This window comes from Synchiropus splendidus, chromosome 1 (genome assembly GCF_027744825.2).
Source record: "Synchiropus splendidus isolate RoL2022-P1 chromosome 1, RoL_Sspl_1.0, whole genome shotgun sequence".
NCBI lineage: Eukaryota > Metazoa > Chordata > Actinopteri > Syngnathiformes > Callionymidae > Synchiropus > Synchiropus splendidus.
Genome location: NC_071334.1, coordinates 55428535 through 55445891, shown reverse-complemented (window position 1 = coordinate 55445891; position 17357 = coordinate 55428535). Strand labels below are relative to the sequence as shown.

Below are 17357 nucleotides of genomic sequence, written 5' to 3'. Positions count from 1 at the left end.
TTGAAAAATTGATCTATTCGTTATTAAATGTTATTAAAATCCCTTAAACAACTATTAAAACTGCTTCTGCTGGTGCTTTTTTAATGGTCTCTACTGTCATTCATGTGACCTTCAAAATATTTTTACCATATCAGGTTTGCAAAATAGCAGGTTACCTTTCATTTAGAATGTTTATCTACATTTGTAACTGCTCTCTTTCTGCCTGTGTTTGATCTGAGGACTGTGTGAGCTCCAGTAATAAATGAAGATTCTTAAGCGTTTCATCTAATGTTGTGGTTGTGTGTTTTCACTGCAGTTGTTAGAGAAACGCTCAAGTAAGGAATGTAAATAGGTAGGGAAGTTCAGAGGATACTGGTGTGTTTCCTTCTCTTTCAGTGTTCTCTATTTAAATTGAATAAATTGGCATTTGAAGCGGAAAAACAACTAAAAAAATGAGCTCACTGAACAGCAGTTTCCTTGTCTTTTTTTGGCTTGCCACATTCTTTCATTCGTCCCTGTAGGATGTTGGTTGATTGAATGTTTTCAAATGTAAATGAGACAGCAAGTAGTTAAGTCACCAAACAAGACACACAAACCTGCACATGCTTTTTAAATTGAAGTTTATTGAGCATTTACAAGTGAGGGTTTCTGAATATGGGACAAGACCTCCGTGTCTATATGTCACCATCGCTCTGGGAAGTCAAGAGTCTTTTGTCAGGACCAATGCCACACACACATTTCGCTTGGCACGACCAAGTGAAAGTACGCAAAAGTTTACCTACACGTTATCGGCTGATTGTTCATGAGTTGTCCTGTCAGATGTTTGTAGCGTCAAATTTTCAGTCTGTCTGTAGCTTTTATTTGCCACATACATGTAAGGTGTTGAATTCTGGTTCACAGTATTCGTGACACTACTGGCTGAGTATGAGGAGTATGCAAGTTGACTCATGTGTGCAGACTCTGCCGGGGGAAAAGTCATCAACTCAGTGAATGTCAATATCAGTGTTGTGTCTTGTGCCCTTCGTTGTGGCTCCAAGCTGATCTGTCTCAGTCCCGAAATATGTTGGTACATATCTCCACCACAAGCATGGTAAGACAGATGGCTTCACTTGGGTCTTAAATCAGCATCATCTGGTTTATTTATGATATAAGTTTGACACAAAATTAAGAGGGGATAAAAGAACAACATTGTAAATAATGCAATGATATCATTGTTTTGCTGTTGTGTTGTCTCCTCGGTAACTGATACATGCAACATGTAAACATCACAATTAGTTTAGCATGTTTCTTATTCCACTATGGCATATCTATTTCATATAATTAGAAAAGCTGATTTGGGTTCATTGAATTTCAATCTCATTTTATGTAGCTCTTTATTTGGTTTCATTAATTCAACTCTTATTTGTCACTTCAGTGTTGCATTTGACAGAAATATTTGCCTCTGCACGCCGATTCCATTGCCTTGTGTGTGAATGGTGATCGCATCGGCACTACAACTAATATCTATTATTTTAAGATGGCTTTCTGTTTCAGAATGTGTGAATAGACTCCAGCATGTCAGTACTGGGGCTGTTTTGACCTTTTATCTCTCTGGCATTTTAAATCGTGTCACTATAAATCTTGCATTTCACATCTTTTTCTCATCTTGCATTTCACATCCGTACCACAACTGACGGTGCAGCTTTGGGCTTTTAAGTGTGCGTGTGTGTGTGGGGGTGAGTGTGTGTGTGAGTGGGCATGCTTTTCTATACTTGTGAGTACCAAGTCTTGACAAGCCACCTTATTGCAAGGACATTTTGCTTTGTAAGATTTTCCCCCGTCCTCATAAGGTTAGCCATCAGTAACAGTAATTATTATAATTGGGCACAAGTTTGGTTTAGAGTCTTAGTTAAATGTAGCCATTTGATTTGGATGGTTACGTTTATGGGGAGAGGCTGGGGAAAGCATTATGTCAACGAGTGCTCCTCACAAAAAATAGCACCAGTGTGTGTGCGTGCATGTGTGTGTGAGAGAGTGAGACAGCGACACAAAACAAGCCTTTGAACTTTCTTGTAAATATGTTCCATTAATGTGATGCAATTTGATGAAATAGTGCCTGACTCTTTGATGGATATGCCTCTGATTGAAGCAGATTGCTGTTTCACATTTAATTGCTTCTAATTTATTAATTTTGCTTCAATATTCTATCATTCTATTTTGACGACAGAGCATTAAGAGCAAGCTTGAAATGTTTTCATGTTCAACTTTTAGGCACCACGAAATGACACTTGGAGTACTTAAATTGAGGTACATTCAAGTGTCACTTAAACAATTCTGAATCACATAGTTTACTTTAGAGCCACACGGCATCTATGTTGTGTACTTTGACGCAATGTAAATCCAGCTTGGACCCTCTACATGTTAAACCAAAGTAACCCCTTATTTACTTTTTTCTATAAGTACATATATTTTGAAATAAAAAAAAATGAAGATGAAATGGAAGAAAATCTAAATAAAGCAAAAAACAAATCAGAATTTTCTGATTCAAGTTGAGAGACATTTTTAAATTATTCTATCCTCGCAAGTTATTTCAGTAAATATGATCTAATAGTTCAGATTTTTTGTGCTTCGATCAAGGTGCTACCATCCTAAAACCAACGACAGAATGCAAGTTAAATCAAATGACTTCTCTGTAATTGTAATTTTCAAGTATTAAAGTTTGTGATATCAAATACCAGTTCAATCTCTTCATACTGTTGAGTTACTCTCTGGTTTGCTCAGACCTGTGTTATGATGAAACTGGTCCAATTTCTCCTGCTTCATATTTGCTTTCTTAAGTGAACACTTCAGATGTACCACCACTTCCGTGGCAGTCGGCTGGACTAAGTCATGCCAAGTTCAGTGTGGGAACGACAAACATCCTTTGTACCCATGCTCCAAATTGCCGGTTGTGTTATTGCAAAATGAGGCTGCCAGAGCGCACTGTGCTCCTTTTGAGCTGGATTCATTAAGAGTGGTACAAAACCAATGTCAGCGGTGGTCATCTCTGAAAGCATCGAGCAGACCTAAAAAGCTTGGAGATGGATGATTAAGGAGACAGACAAAGAGATGGTGATTTAAAGTCAACATAATCAGAGAAAAAAGAACATTTAATAACTATTGTAAGAGCAAGTTGCTTCAATTGCACAACAAAATTACTTGAGTTTATTTCCACCACTACTTTGATCAAATCTGGCAGACCGTGTTGTCATTAGGTAAAGTGCAGTGGTCTTCCGTAATGCAGTGTCTTCTCTATAACTCCTAACCTTGCTACCTTGCTTCATACATGTGCCCAGCCAATCTCAGTGGTCCCTATCACAGGGGTCAGTCAGTCCTACACATTGCAGTACCAAGTGTGCAGCTTTCAAACTGTGCTGATATCAGACCATTCCTATCAAAACAAAGGCTTGTTATATTTACAAAAATTTCTTTCTTGTCTTACAGGTCAACTGAAGCTGTCCGTGGTCTTGAGACATGAAGTCCTCTGTGTCAGCGGTGAGTCCTTTCTCTAAGTTTTGTTCAAAGACACTTGTATATATATTTGCACTCGGAGGGAGAGGAGGAAGGAAATTACAAAACTGCAGCACAGCCAGTGTCTTATGAGTTACTGAAGAAATTATTTTGAATTCCAGGCATGGATGACCAAACGTGAGATTTAGTTCCTAAAAGTTAAATAGACATTTATTATGTGTTAATCACATTCAAATACATATTAAATAGTTCTTGATCTGGATAATTTAGTCTGGTGATCTCATTTTAGTGAAAAAAAACATGAAATGATGGGTGGAAGATTGTCGAGTTCATTCCAGGTTTTTGGTCCGAATTCCCCACCTCACACATGAACTCATGTTCCTTCCCCCTCCATTGTGTTTAGTGACATGAGTGCCTGCAGCCTCCTAGTCTGTCATTGTTATGAAGCGAATAACGTTTCTCATTAGTTATCTGGACATCAGCTCATGCATTTGTTAGTGCTTTTAAATTTAGAAAACATCAGGAGGTAAAAAAAAAATCAGGGCAGTTGCAGCCAGTTACTCACCCTGCCGTCTGATGAAGGTGAATTACAATGGCAACATTGTAATTCTTTTTAATCATGTCCTAAGCCAACTTTTGGTGTGTGAGGTGGATGGCTTTGTTCTGAATAATACAGTTTCTGACTCTTAAATTGTTTATGATCTGTTTTATTTATACGGCTCACACATACTTAAAACTGCTGAAATAAGTTGCATGTCTTCTTCATGAGTTTCAGCGTTCACAGTCGTTCTGAATGTCACTTTATGATCGCATATCATTGTGACTACTGCTCTGAATATATGATATAATGTGATAAGAGTTTTCTAGTGTTCATGAGTATGCCTTGGTGTATTTTTGTTGATACTTGTTTCTACACATGCAGTGCTGGAAGCCAAAGACATTTTGGTCGATGGCCAAGATCCATGTGACTCTTACGTGAAGGTGAGTTAACTGGAGTTTCCAAAATAAATGCCTCATTTTCTTAACATCTCCAAAATAGAAAAAAAGTTTTCTGAGAAGAGCAAAATACAGAGCCCGAGACATGACATGCATGTGTTTATTTTTTTGGATGTGACATGCATGACTTGATTTTTATTTTTTTATCTATCAAGTGCCTTCTACTCAAAATAATAAAATAATATAATGTCGCAAAGCTATATAGACTAAACGAATAAAAAAACTGATCAACAGCCATCGGTCCATGGTGCTTGTGCTCCCACAACTGACTGATTGTATACAGAGATTTATTCACAATATCCGGTGATCACGAGATAAAAAATCTTCTGAGATAAAAATAATCACAAGATAATTTCTTTCTTGAGATAAAAATGATCTCGAGATAACCTTTATCTCAAGATAAAAAAGATAAAGTCATGCATGTCACATAAAAAAAAAAAAAAAAGTTATGTATGTCACAGCCAAAAAATAAACACATGCATATCGCTTCCAGGGCTCTTCAACAAAAAATATTTGGAACAAAAGTTTCTTTCATTTTTATATGTATTTATCAAGCAATTCCTTGTGCATTTGTCGCGAGTCATGCTGTAATGTGAAATGAATCTCCAGAATTATTTAGTGACCCAATTATTTTTAGGTTGGCATGTTCCCAGGCGGCGACCCAAGAGACCGGCCAAAGACTCAACGGGTGCCTCGATGCAAGAATCCTGTCTTCTTACAGACATTTTACTTGTAAGACCTTTTCTAAAATATCACTCTACAGTTCCAATAATCAGATACAGGTCACTGGTTTTCAAATCTAGTACAATTTGGATCTGAATATGCAATAAAAGAAATCACTACCTTGTGATATAGACCGAGATAGAAGGACATATTTCTACTACATCTTTTAGCAAGTAATTCAATTTTCTCTTTGCCATTTCTAGCGTTGTCAGTGACCAGGACCTTGATAAAAGACTTCTCTTCACAATATGGAACTCGGACTCCGCCACCAGGTATTTATTCAACTTTACAACATTGTTGAATGTAATATTCTGTCAGCAAATATGTGTAAGTACACTATAATTTGATCGGTCTCCCAAGCCTTTTTCAGATTTCTTCTTATAAACGTTTGACTCTGAGTGCCAGTTTAGATTCATCATTGTCCAATCTTATGTAATATAATATAATATAATATAATATAATATAATATAATATAATATAATATAATATAATATAATATAATATAATATAATATAATATAATATAATATAATATAATATAATATAATATAATATAATATAATATAATAACAACAACAATAATAATAATAATAATAATATTTGTTCTTCCCAGCCACTCCTACTCTGCTGTGGAGGAAATCTTCAGCCCACCTCTGCTGACAGTAGCTGTCAAACAGGAGCATCTCACTGCACTCTTAAACGCCATGTAAACTCCTTGAAAGTTAAAATCTCTTGCAGCCAAAGTCCCACTTCTTCGTCTGCCCAAATGAGCTGATGTGCACCGTTCTGTCTGTTGATTGTTGGATTTTGAAATAGTTCCTGCATGGTGGACTGTCAGATGACGTCTCCATAGCATCTCGGACTGAAAATAAACTAAGAACCATGAGCGAGTGAGGGAACCCATCATTCATGAAGAGTCTGTCTCCAAAATAAATGAAGACCGCTTTTGATTTTCATACAGGTTAAGTGACCGAGACTTGGCTCAGTCACTGCCTGCGATGACGGAGATGGACAACACGCCGTGTCCATCGTGTCCATGCGCACACAGAGCAAGTGTTAATTCAGAACATAACAATGTGAAACAGTTTACTAACTCAGGTCAGAGCTGTGCTGGAGGCAGAGTTCTTTTTGACGCATAATAAAAAAAAAAATCCCTAACTCTTGTACAGTGAGATTTCAGATGAGGGAGATTTTTTTGGTTTTAGTTGCTTTTTAAATAGAATCAGGGAGGAGGATTAATTACTGACTATGCTAACATGAGTACCAAGAAGTAGTTTGGTTATGGTACGATATGTTCCGTAATCTAAAATCTATCATAATAATAATAATCTAAAAGTGCATATGGATAAAACAGTGATAGTCATTTCAGTCTTAAATGGAAAGGTCGAGAAGTAAATAAATTAATAGAAAAGTAAAATAAATCATTTATACAGTTAAGAAAAAAGATTCAATGCTTTCTAAAAAGATTAATAATATTCTGTCACGATGAAATAATAAGTATATTTGAGAAAACTAAAATTGTGTATGCTTTTCAGAATAATACATTTAGTAAACACACTACAAAAAATGTGGATGCACAAAATATTAAATAAAAATGTACTTAAATGTAGATACCATGTGACAATATAATTTGATCTTAATCTGACAAAGACAAAGAAATCCCCAAATATTCATTGAACTTATGGAGCAGCAGGAAAAATGCCACCAATATATAGGCTTACATAGAACTCTAGTACAGATTCTTAGCTGCGTTTTCCCTTTCTGTGCTCTAGTAGGTCAGCCACTGCTCTGTCGACCTCACTTGAATCACTGACCACACCAAATATGCTGTGGTGTTCGCATATTCTGTCTGCTAGCTTGCAGATTCGATTTAAAAGGATCATACATTTAAAATGTGTCGTGCCTGACGCTATCTGGTATGACATATAATGAAAAAAAGAAGATTCCTCTGACTTATCTGTGTGAGTGTGTGAACCGCTGTTTCTGAGTCTGGCAGAGTGAATGTGTTACTCTCGCATCCCTGCTTCAGCAGGCGTACTCTGAAACAGGGTCATTACTAGGATGGGAGGACATATGGTTGAATGAGTCATCTCTTTTTTTCTCCAGCATGGCTATTTTCTAGAGCCCACTTGTGAAGTACCGTGACACTATTGTGTGTCACGGTATTGAATTGAAAATGTTCCTGGGTGATGATCATTGACAAAATATAGAAAATATCTGTCAACAGTTGGCTGGTTCAGTGAGTGATTAAAAAGTTAAGGACCTTATGGATGGTTTCTAGGGCAACGATTAAGACCGATTTAGTTTCTTGGTGAGAAAGCTTTTTTTCCCACCAGGAAATTGGAGTGTTCCTTTAAGTAAATGCTATCTATGTTTGACTCCTCCATACCTAAAATTCCAGTCCATTTCATAATTACTCCTGTCCTGACTTTGAACAAGCAAATGGAGTTTATGTAGAACACTTGATTAACTTAAGCCATTGGCAATCCACCTGGGAATGTGAAGTAATTAAATTCAGCATAAAAGAGACCTACATGATTCTATTTTCTTTCTTCCTTTTGACTGGTTTTGAAACCAAAGCGGATAAGTTGAGCAGACCTCACGCGCGCGCAAATTAAGCTTGATTTTCCACATAAACTAGGGCAGCATCAGTTATTTCAGCGTCTGACAACATCCTTTATTCAGCACCAGCAGTGTGCCTTAAAGGTACAGCGAGCACAATTTTCACCAGACACAATCAAATAAAAGCACAGGAGTCTGTCTCATATTTTTCCTGATTGCGGAAATTCAAAAATGAATAATCTCAGAAGTGCCTCTTATTGTGGGATTGAAGGAACCATGCTGAAGTTAGAAATACTTGCTTGATACGTGTACCTGAGTCTCGTACATCGAAGAAGGTGAGAACAAAATTCCTCTGGAATAGTAGGATAAATGGGTCATGAGAGCTCTGCCATTGCCAGGGACTAAATTTTGCTCAATTTTTACTCAGGCACTGCAAATTACTCAACTTGATTCAAGAATTGTGCTGGGACACAGGTTAAAGAAAGCATCCTGACTGGGAAATAAGCACTGAACCACTCAACCACCGATGACGGTACCTCTGCTGGACTTCTGAGTTCTCTTGGCTCTTCCAATCTTATATGTCGCTCCTTAAAGAATGTTGAAAAAATGCTTACAAAGTGTTCATTCTGAAATTATGCTGTTTTTTTTGGTAGTTCCAAATGGAGCAGGGCAGCTGCTGCAAATGAATGACAAATACTTTAAAAATAAACTATCTTGGTCTCAACCTCCACATAGCTTGGTCTCTTCTGGGTCTTGACTTCAAATTTCTTGGTCTTGTCTCTGCCTAGATATTCTCCAGTCTTGATCATGTCTTGGTTTCAGTTGGTGTGGTCTTGGCTAAGTACCACCTGTGAAAATTTCTATTGTTTTTGTAGTGATTTAAGAAGTTGACTGTCAAAAACTGTTAAAAACTGTTTTAAAAAATCCACCGAAAGGACTCATCCTTGCGGAGTTTCATCACCCTGTTATTCTGTCATCTGAAAATGGAACCTTTTTTTTGTATCCTCTGAGCACGGAAGGGATTTTAATCTGTCTTTGTTTATATCGCCCTGCAAGGACCTCCATCCCTACTTTGCCGTTGAACATGCTGAAAAACGTCCAGCAGTTTGTCTTTTATTAAACTTGTTCAACAGACTGAGACTGAGACAGCAAGCAGATGAACTTTTTGGTGACAGACTCATACTAATGCATGTCGAGTACAAACATATCAGGTGCTCATTTGTGCTGACGGCCAGTTTGCCCTTAGAGCAGAACTCACAGCTGCATCTCTTCTGTCCAGCTGGGAGGTTGTCGAAAGCTGTTTTTCTCGAGTATGCATAATTAAACATTTCCGCCCACTCTCCTGAAGCTTCCATCATGCACACATTCCCATAGTTGTGTCGAGAACACTGATCTAAATGCTCCAGGATCTGTATTTAGCCCTGTCTTTTCTTTACTTTGGTCTTATTCCTTTTTGCATCTAATGGCCAGACTAGTGGTAAGTTGGTAAGAATAGTTACTTGTGACCGATATGTGTTGAAAAAGACATCTGATTTCTTTTTTTTTCCTTCAACAGAATGAGTGTGCTCGTAGGTTGTATCAGCTTCGGTGTTCGCTCGCTAATGGACCCCAAAAAGGTGAGCTGAACAAAATGAAAAACATGAGTCTCTTTTAAGTTTGGGCGCACCGCGTGGGTGTATCTGTGCCTCTGTGCGTGCATCTACTAGACCATGAATCTAACATTTTATTTCACCGTGACTGAATTTCACTGACCTTAATAGTTTGGAGGAAACACGTTGGGGTGACCAGTGTCACTGCACAGCATTACTGCCCCCAGAGACTCAAGTGAGACAGATTTGAGTCATTTTCATAATCACAGAAGTGTTTGACAGCTAACCAACACTTTAAATCAATGTTCACTCGAATTTAACTTGGGGTGCTGTGAAGGCGCTTACCTCCCTCCCGCCCTCATTAGATATTTTGGGCATATTCTCTACCTTATAACGCGCATGTTTCATGCGTTTATCATAGTAGTTTTTGGACAATAAACATTGATGTAACTGTTTGTAGTTTGTATTGCTCATAATAAAGCTTCATGATGCCTTTGTAACAAATAGTTTGGGTTCCAGAAATGTTAAATTGTTGTGGCTTAAAGAATGTAGGTTTGATTTTGCTGACAAGGAAGTTATGTAATTCATGTATTCACACAATTGAGGAAAATAATTATGTTAGCTTTGCATGACGGCTACGCTAGCTGCACTAGCTCGGGACCTTAAGAGATTAATTTTGATTAATTAATGACAGAAATATTTTTGGTGCACCTGAAATTGGGGGCACTGAAAAATGTAACCTTGAAAAGAAAGGCAAATAATGTTTTGCCTGTAATCAATAAATTGAAAACTTTTTTTATGTGGCTTAAAAAATAAAATAAATCAAGCTCCCCGGAAAAAAAAGAATGTTAGGTCCATTCACGAAAGGTTGCACAATTTCTCAGGATATTTCTGGATGTAAAATTATGTAATTGAATTGTAATTTTTTTTTTGTTCATTATGTTAAATGGTATGTAAGGATTTACATGATGGTGAAGGAGTTTGTTAAATGCAAATAGTGCTGATTTTAGTAACACAATTCTTGTTCATTGAGGTGTTGCATTGCCATTGCCATAAAACTACATAAGATATGACCTCAAAATGACATTCTGTTTGCTGCTATCACAACTTCATCAAGGACTTTCATGGTGAGAGTTTTTTTTTGCAGTCCTGACTGATAGAATGACAGTAACAATGAGTGGCTGAATTGTGGCACTCGTCGTTATGTAGTTCAACCATTTGGCACTAGGTGATTTCAGCGGTTTGCAGTGTAAATTTAGTCGACCCACCTTGTCAACAGAAATCCTATTACTGGCTCTTTTGCATGATGCGCTCCGCTCCAGTGGTTGAAAGTGGCGATTTAACATGTCAACAAAAGACATCCATTTCAGCATCCAGAATCTCTGAACATGGTGTGAGACAGAAGGTGCTGTATATTTTGCGTTTTTGCACAGCTCATTTTTCACTTTAGATTGTGATCAATCAATTGCCTAAGTGGAAAGGGTATGGAGAGTTTTGGATGAAATTTTCAGGAAATATGTGGAATGGAACAAGTGCGGAACAAATGATTCAATTTTGGGATTGAGCTGATCAGCGTCTGGATCCAGGTATTTAACATTAGGAGATTGCTTTGGGGTGGACTAGACCTGCTCAGTGGAGGTTTGCACTCTATGAGTGCTTTCCTAGTTTCTGAAGCCATCACCACCTGGAATGAAAAAAATGAAAAAAACACTTGAATGCCCACATCATGAAAATGAAAATACAGCTTTATATTAACAATATAATATAATGCATGCAACAGGATTTTAAAACAACATACTGGGTGCACGTGTTGCAATAACACGTTTTTAAGTTACTTAAGAATTGAGTTCAACTCTACAGCCACTTTTTGGCTGATTGCGCTGGGTTATTTTATTTAAATATCCATTGTCCCTCAACAGGTCTTAAACAAAATAGATGAGTTGCTCTACTTGCTTTGTCTTTTTAGCAGTGTTTTTCCCCTGCTTTTACATTATTCACCAGTGCCAAATTTTGGATGGTGGCTGGTATCCACAGCTGAGGGAATGTCAGTCCATGTTTTGGTGGTTAGTGCAGTGACCGTAAGCAGTGGGCCCCCTTTTTTATTTATTTATTTAAGACACGAATGTGTTGACTTTCAAAGGAAATGTCTGAAGTCATCTGATATCCTAAATATGTAAATCCTGAGGTGAGGTCGAGGTCAAATGAATCAAATGAATGTCACTGGATTAGCGACGACTCCACTGAAATCAATTACTCTGCCTTTTTTGTGTGACTTTTTAAAAACATTTATATATAGTGATGTGAAAGAAAGTTTCATCAAGCTATATTTGGTGTAAATCACAACCACGTGCGCGTCCATTTGCTTCCTAGCTTGTTTTGCAGTGAAAGTATCTTTCAAATTGAGAAGAATGTTGTAAAACCATGTGGTTTGCATTAAGTAAAACAAAAAGTCTCATCTCCTCATACTCCTTTCTTATTTGTGCCAGAGACTGGTCTAGATTTGTTAATACCCCAACAGTGAAAACCGTCATTATCACCAAGGAAGCGTAATTTAGCTTTATTATGTGTAGTTGAAAGTTAATTTTGTTCAAATTTGAGTGCTGTTGCTATGGACATTAAGTGTCAAAATTAGATGTAAATGTTTTGCATTTCACTATTTTCTTTGTTTCATGTCTTCTTCATTGTAAACAACAAAGACTGCTGTACTTTTTTTTCTATTTCTTTTATTTTTTTTTTTTTACTTTGAACAGCTACCTCTACAACAATATCCGGTTCAGATAAATAAGTGTCTCTGAAGAATATATAGGGGAAGGTCTTATGTGGCTTCCTGTTCCCTCAACTTTTATTTCAATTAACATTTCTTTGGGTTACTTTTCTTTATTTTTCTGTTTTGGAATGTTATCTCCATTACTTATTTTCTTATTTAGAAAGAATCTGCTCTTGACACTTCACCCCCACTGCTGCTAAAGCCTTGGAGTTGTGACTTATTTTAGTTACCTGACTCACACTGGCTGTCACATCTTGTCCTGTGTTGTCACCCTTTTGCTGCTACTTGCTTTTCACTCCTATCCCGATCCCCTTTTATTCTTTACCCATCTGCTGACTAACCACTCAACTCGCTACATTATTTTGCTCTTTTGCTCTTTGTCGCATGTGCACAGCAATGTTGAATGATGCAACTCAAACGCCACCACGACATCCAGGACATACGGCCTCCCTTCCTCCTCCTTCTTTTTGATTGTCCCCTCCCCCTTGCCCCACTGCCTGCAGAAATCTGTCCACTCAGTTAAGATGCTTTTAAAACAGAGATTATTGTCGATGTCCATGGCAGCACATTATTTAGTACACAAGAAAAGGCTGTCTGTTTGAATGTGCGTGCTGTGTAAATGCGTAGCTTCAAGTAAAATAATAGCAATGCTCGCTACAGTGTCGTTTAAAAGTGCGCCCACATTATTCAGATTACAAATCAAACCCTTTCTGCCAGAGCATGGTGAGCTTTATATAACACATGTACAGTAGTTACACACACAGACACACACACACCATCTGGCCCATAAGGCAGAAGCGAGGGCATCAGCAGCTGGAATGAACTAAATCACTTGAGCGGTGGGCGTATGTATGTTAAATGGTTGTTTTCCTGAAGGACAAGCAGAATTAAGTCAGATTATGTTGACAAAAAAATATAAGACTTCAGATCATGAGTACATTTGATGAGGTGCGTTGCCTATTATTGAGTACAAACACGTTTTCCCTCTTGTTTGTGTGCTGTAGGAAGTTCAAGGCTGGTACTATTTGCTCGGGGAAGCGATTGGGAGGAAGAAACATCTTAAAGTGCCTGACCATCACAACTCCCATCGTAATGGTAGGAATTTGAATATTAAAAAATAATGGTGGAAAAAAAAAAAAATCAATAAAACTGTGTCAGTGAATTAGCAATATTGCTGGATCACAGCAAATGAAGCTGGAAGGTCTAGTGTCGTAAACGGATCACTCAAGTGAGTTTTAGTTGCACCCTCCAAATCAAAACATTGAATGAAAAATGGATACACATTTTGTCTCTATACACAAAAGTTCATTTATTCAGATTTTATTGTATGCGCTCTTATAAAGTGGAGTTTTCCAGTTTTTTTCTAGAACTACTGTGTAAGGTGATGAATGAAAACTTAGATTGTTGCTAAGTTTCTACAAAAATCCATTTGCAATTTTTAACTTGGAAATGAAGCAGGCACCTGGTTGACGGCACAAGCCTGATTCTATAATTTCATTTTTCGTTGCATGCCATATTGTCTTCTTGATTTCGAAGGTGCATACAGTGTATAGCTCCGTATTTTTGAATTATTCCAAGATTTTTCACCATGTAGCACTTTTATGCTGTGAAAGGGTTCATGTTTTACTAAAGCCAAAGCAGTTGTGCACAACTTCAGTGTTGTGGTGTTTTTTGGCAACTTTTTGCATGACAAGTAGAATGTATGGGATCAGTATGGAATGATCCTCAAGGCTGCAGTGTCGGTCGGGAAGAAATGGAATGTAGTTGGAACAATGTACGTATGTATTCGAAGATACATGTTTGGTCTGTTAAATGGCTACGTGGACTTATAATGGAAGGATGGTGAAATGAATGACTATGAAACATAAATACAAGTGCTCTGTGTTCTGCTGTTATGTAAGTACAACAGTCCAACACTATTAGCGCATAAACTTAGCAATAAGAAAATGTACCACATTGAAAAATGACCAAATTTAGATGATGAATTCATAGATGGGCAACAGAAATAGGTTAATTCTAACCGACTGCTGGCAAAGTTTTCTGATCCAGTCCACATTTGAGCTAAAGTAAGCAACTGTTTAATGCTTGGCTGACCATGGACATGCCCCTGGTGTGACAGTGTCACCGCTCTAAGTCATTATTAGTCTGTGGGTTGGGAGGTGGGGCGAATCAGAAAGCAGAGGATTAATGGAGGGAAAGAGAACGTGGTTTGGGAGAGCGAATGAGGGGAAGAAAGCACGTCGGAGAAATGGAGGGAGGGAGGGCTCTGGCCAAGAGCCTGCCGCGTCACAGTTACCAAGAGAGACGGAGCTCTCCTGTACTGGTCGCTGCTGGAGTGTATCTCCCCTCATCCACACACCCTCCCTTCTTCCAAACACTCTTGTTTGGAAACACACCTCCACCTTGTGCTAGTGTCTTCTCACTTTTCGAAGCTACTTATGTTTGCGGCACATTTTCACTTGGTGGCTTTGACGTGTGTTTGGTGGAGTTGTGCTACTCCATGACGGCAGCCTAGACTAGGTGAGTACTTCTCATTTTAAAATGTGTTGACAATTTGAAACATTCTGGATGTTTGTTCCACTGCAGTTGTTAGAAAATGTCATTGATGTCTGTCTGTTTTCCCTGTAGTTTTACCACTTAAAAGGCATGCTGTCGTCGTCTTCATTTTTCTTACCCAGAGCTAAAGTTGTTGACAATTGCTTGTCATGCATTATATTTTAAGGCGCTTACTTGGCTTATTCTGTGGATTACTAACTCCTCTCTTTTTGGTCACTCTTACTTGTGCAACATCATCACACATGCATGAGACAAACTTAACTTACCCTTTCTTCAACCTCACACCTCTTTCTCCAGCGAGACCCATATGAGCTAATGATAGTAACATCTTGAGACAGTTGCTTACGGTATCAATTCAGCAGTGCTCGGCGGAACAGGGCTAATCTACCTCATACAACTTTAAAGTTAGTTTTATGGATGGAACTGGGATGAGGGTCTCCGGTTGGAGATGACACAGGCAGCAGGAAACTTGCAGAGTTTGCACGAGGAACCTGAACAGTGACATCACATCAACCTAGTGTGACAGAACTTTTTATTTTTGATTTTTAATTGGTAGTATGACCTGTGTGTTCATGCCTGAACATTTCAGCATTCCCACTTGTCGTCCTGTCCTGTCTCATCTTCTCTATGTTTTTGTCTGTGTGCGAGTCAAAGGGGGTGGGGGGAATATTCATGCATGCACTTATGTGTTGCCAGGCCAGCTGGCAGAATGTAGGCCACAGCAGCACCACTGCACAATGACATGCACAGATATAATGAAATCCTATTCACCACAATATTGTCACATCCTTGTTTTTCTGACCCTCAATCCCGTTTAAGCTTCATATGTCTGTCACTGGTCATATCGACGCTCAAGTTAAAAGATTTGTAGAAACTAAGTGTGCTATGGCAGTTAACTGGTGAAGCTGCATTGTGAGTTGTTTGTAGTGAGCTGCAAGTATGACAACATGAAGTAAAATAATAGGTATAGAAAATGCTATTGTTGATATTTATATGTATAATAAATGATTAATGGATGTTGGACGAATGAAAATATGTGTAAAAAATATTTTTTTGTCATTAAATACTAATACAATGATGGGTTTATTGAAATGGCAGGGGGTGTATGGATGGGTGGATTAGTAGAAACAATGAATGGATGATTGCAAAACCAATGTAACCTTTCCAATTTAATACTCTACACTAATAATGCTTGCTTGTTGTCAATGTTGCTGACTACATGCCACTTCATGAAGACACATTTTTTATACGTCTCTCAAGAAATAGTCAATAAATTCTTCCTTGTCTAATTTCCATGAATATAAAGCACAATATTTCATGAGGCTGTCTTTGACGTTTGTAAAAAGTGGAATCTCATGACGCTGGTAAATGAGAGAAGCCCAAAGGTTGCATGCTAAAGATGACTGAATTGAAGCGGAAGAATGCTCTTCGAGCTCGTAAACAATGAGGAGCTATTCAAGTAAATTAAATAAGCGAAAATCTGATTTAGCTGGGTCAAATTGAAGGAGCATGGTCACAAGTTTACTGACTGAAACATGAACTTCATTACCAACCTGCCCTGAATTTAGCATCATCAGAATGTCTCTGTACAAAAGTATCTGTGAAAATAACCCTTAGGTAATAAATATTTATTCATGTATGAAAGTCCTGTGTTCCATTCCAGCTTGAGGGAAATTAAACCTGGACCCTATATGTGTGGAGGTTGTGAGGACTTAGCTGGTTTTCCTGGATGCTCCAGTTTCCTCTTACAGTCGACAGAAGTTAATTGGCGACTCTAAAGTGCCTTCAGGTGTTTGAATGACCTTTTGTCTGGTCTGCACTGTGATGGACCTGTTTGTGGTGGTGGACAGGATATTAACAAGTAAAAATTATTTTTAAAAGAATGCCAATATTGCTTCTCCCGTACAGTACATAGTTTGCGAGGGTTTCATTTCTTACATTTGGTCAAGCACACCCATGATTTACAATTTAGATCAGTGTGTCATACTAATCGCTGACTCAGAGATTTGTGCCAGGTCAGAGCGGTGGCATTGCCAAAGACTGTTCTACCAGAGCTGGACACGGAGGCATGTAGCCCACTTACAAATCATGCAGCTGTACCCTGACAAATGGGTTGGAAGGAGAGTGACATAATCTAATTCAATGTAATTAGCCGGGGTGGCTAATTTGCCTCTGCAATTTATTGTTATGTAAGGAGAATTAAATACACATCGATGGCCTTGCTGCTTCAGAGACTAACATGTTGCATTATGTGACAGTTTGCCCTCTTAGATGTGTAGGAGGGTAATTCAGCTGGGCCCTTCTTCTCAAGACAATTATATAACTTGACTTTACATGTCATATGTTAGTCTTGATCCCTCAAGCTCCTTGAATTTAAGGCTGAAAGGTGTGGAGTGATTTCTGAGCTTATCACATGTTTATCCACACACTGCAGTGTGATTACATAGTGTGGGTAAAGATTCGAAGTTCAATTCAGGAGGACGGCAGCACTCTTGTGTGTCAAATTGTTTCTCTATTTTTGTGGTCAGAAACACAACTTTAGTAATGTTTTAGTTGTCAACGTTACAGGTGCATGTTTGGTGACTGGTTTTCTCTGTATTGATAAAAACGTTACTAAGTAGTAATGCTGACTTCATGACCACGTAACCCAGCTGCTGGTTAAATGTTTCTTTGCAATGGAAGGTGTGCGGAGTCTGT

The 17357-nt window shown here is 38.1% G+C and overlaps 1 protein-coding gene across 6 annotated transcripts in view; it reads left to right on the top strand.

Annotated features, from left to right (window-relative positions):
* The window catches only part of rgs3a (regulator of G protein signaling 3a), a 135965-nt gene that overhangs the window by 4195 nt on the left and 114413 nt on the right, over positions 1-17357 (top strand). For 2 of the 6 annotated variants that reach the window (XM_053866674.1, XM_053866684.1), the window contains exons 3-8: positions 3442-3492; positions 4391-4449; positions 5102-5196; positions 5391-5459; positions 9304-9364; positions 13109-13199. In XM_053866674.1, coding sequence (XP_053722649.1) covers positions 3442-3492; positions 4391-4449; positions 5102-5196; positions 5391-5459; positions 9304-9364; positions 13109-13199 — 426 coding nt within the window. Of the gene's footprint in view, positions 1-3441; positions 3493-4390; positions 4450-5099; positions 5197-5390; positions 5460-9133; positions 9226-9303; positions 9365-13108; positions 13200-14382; positions 14625-17357 lie in introns of those variants that run through there. The other 4 variants (XM_053866709.1, XM_053866700.1, XM_053866716.1 and 1 more) reach the window with 4 other exon arrangements.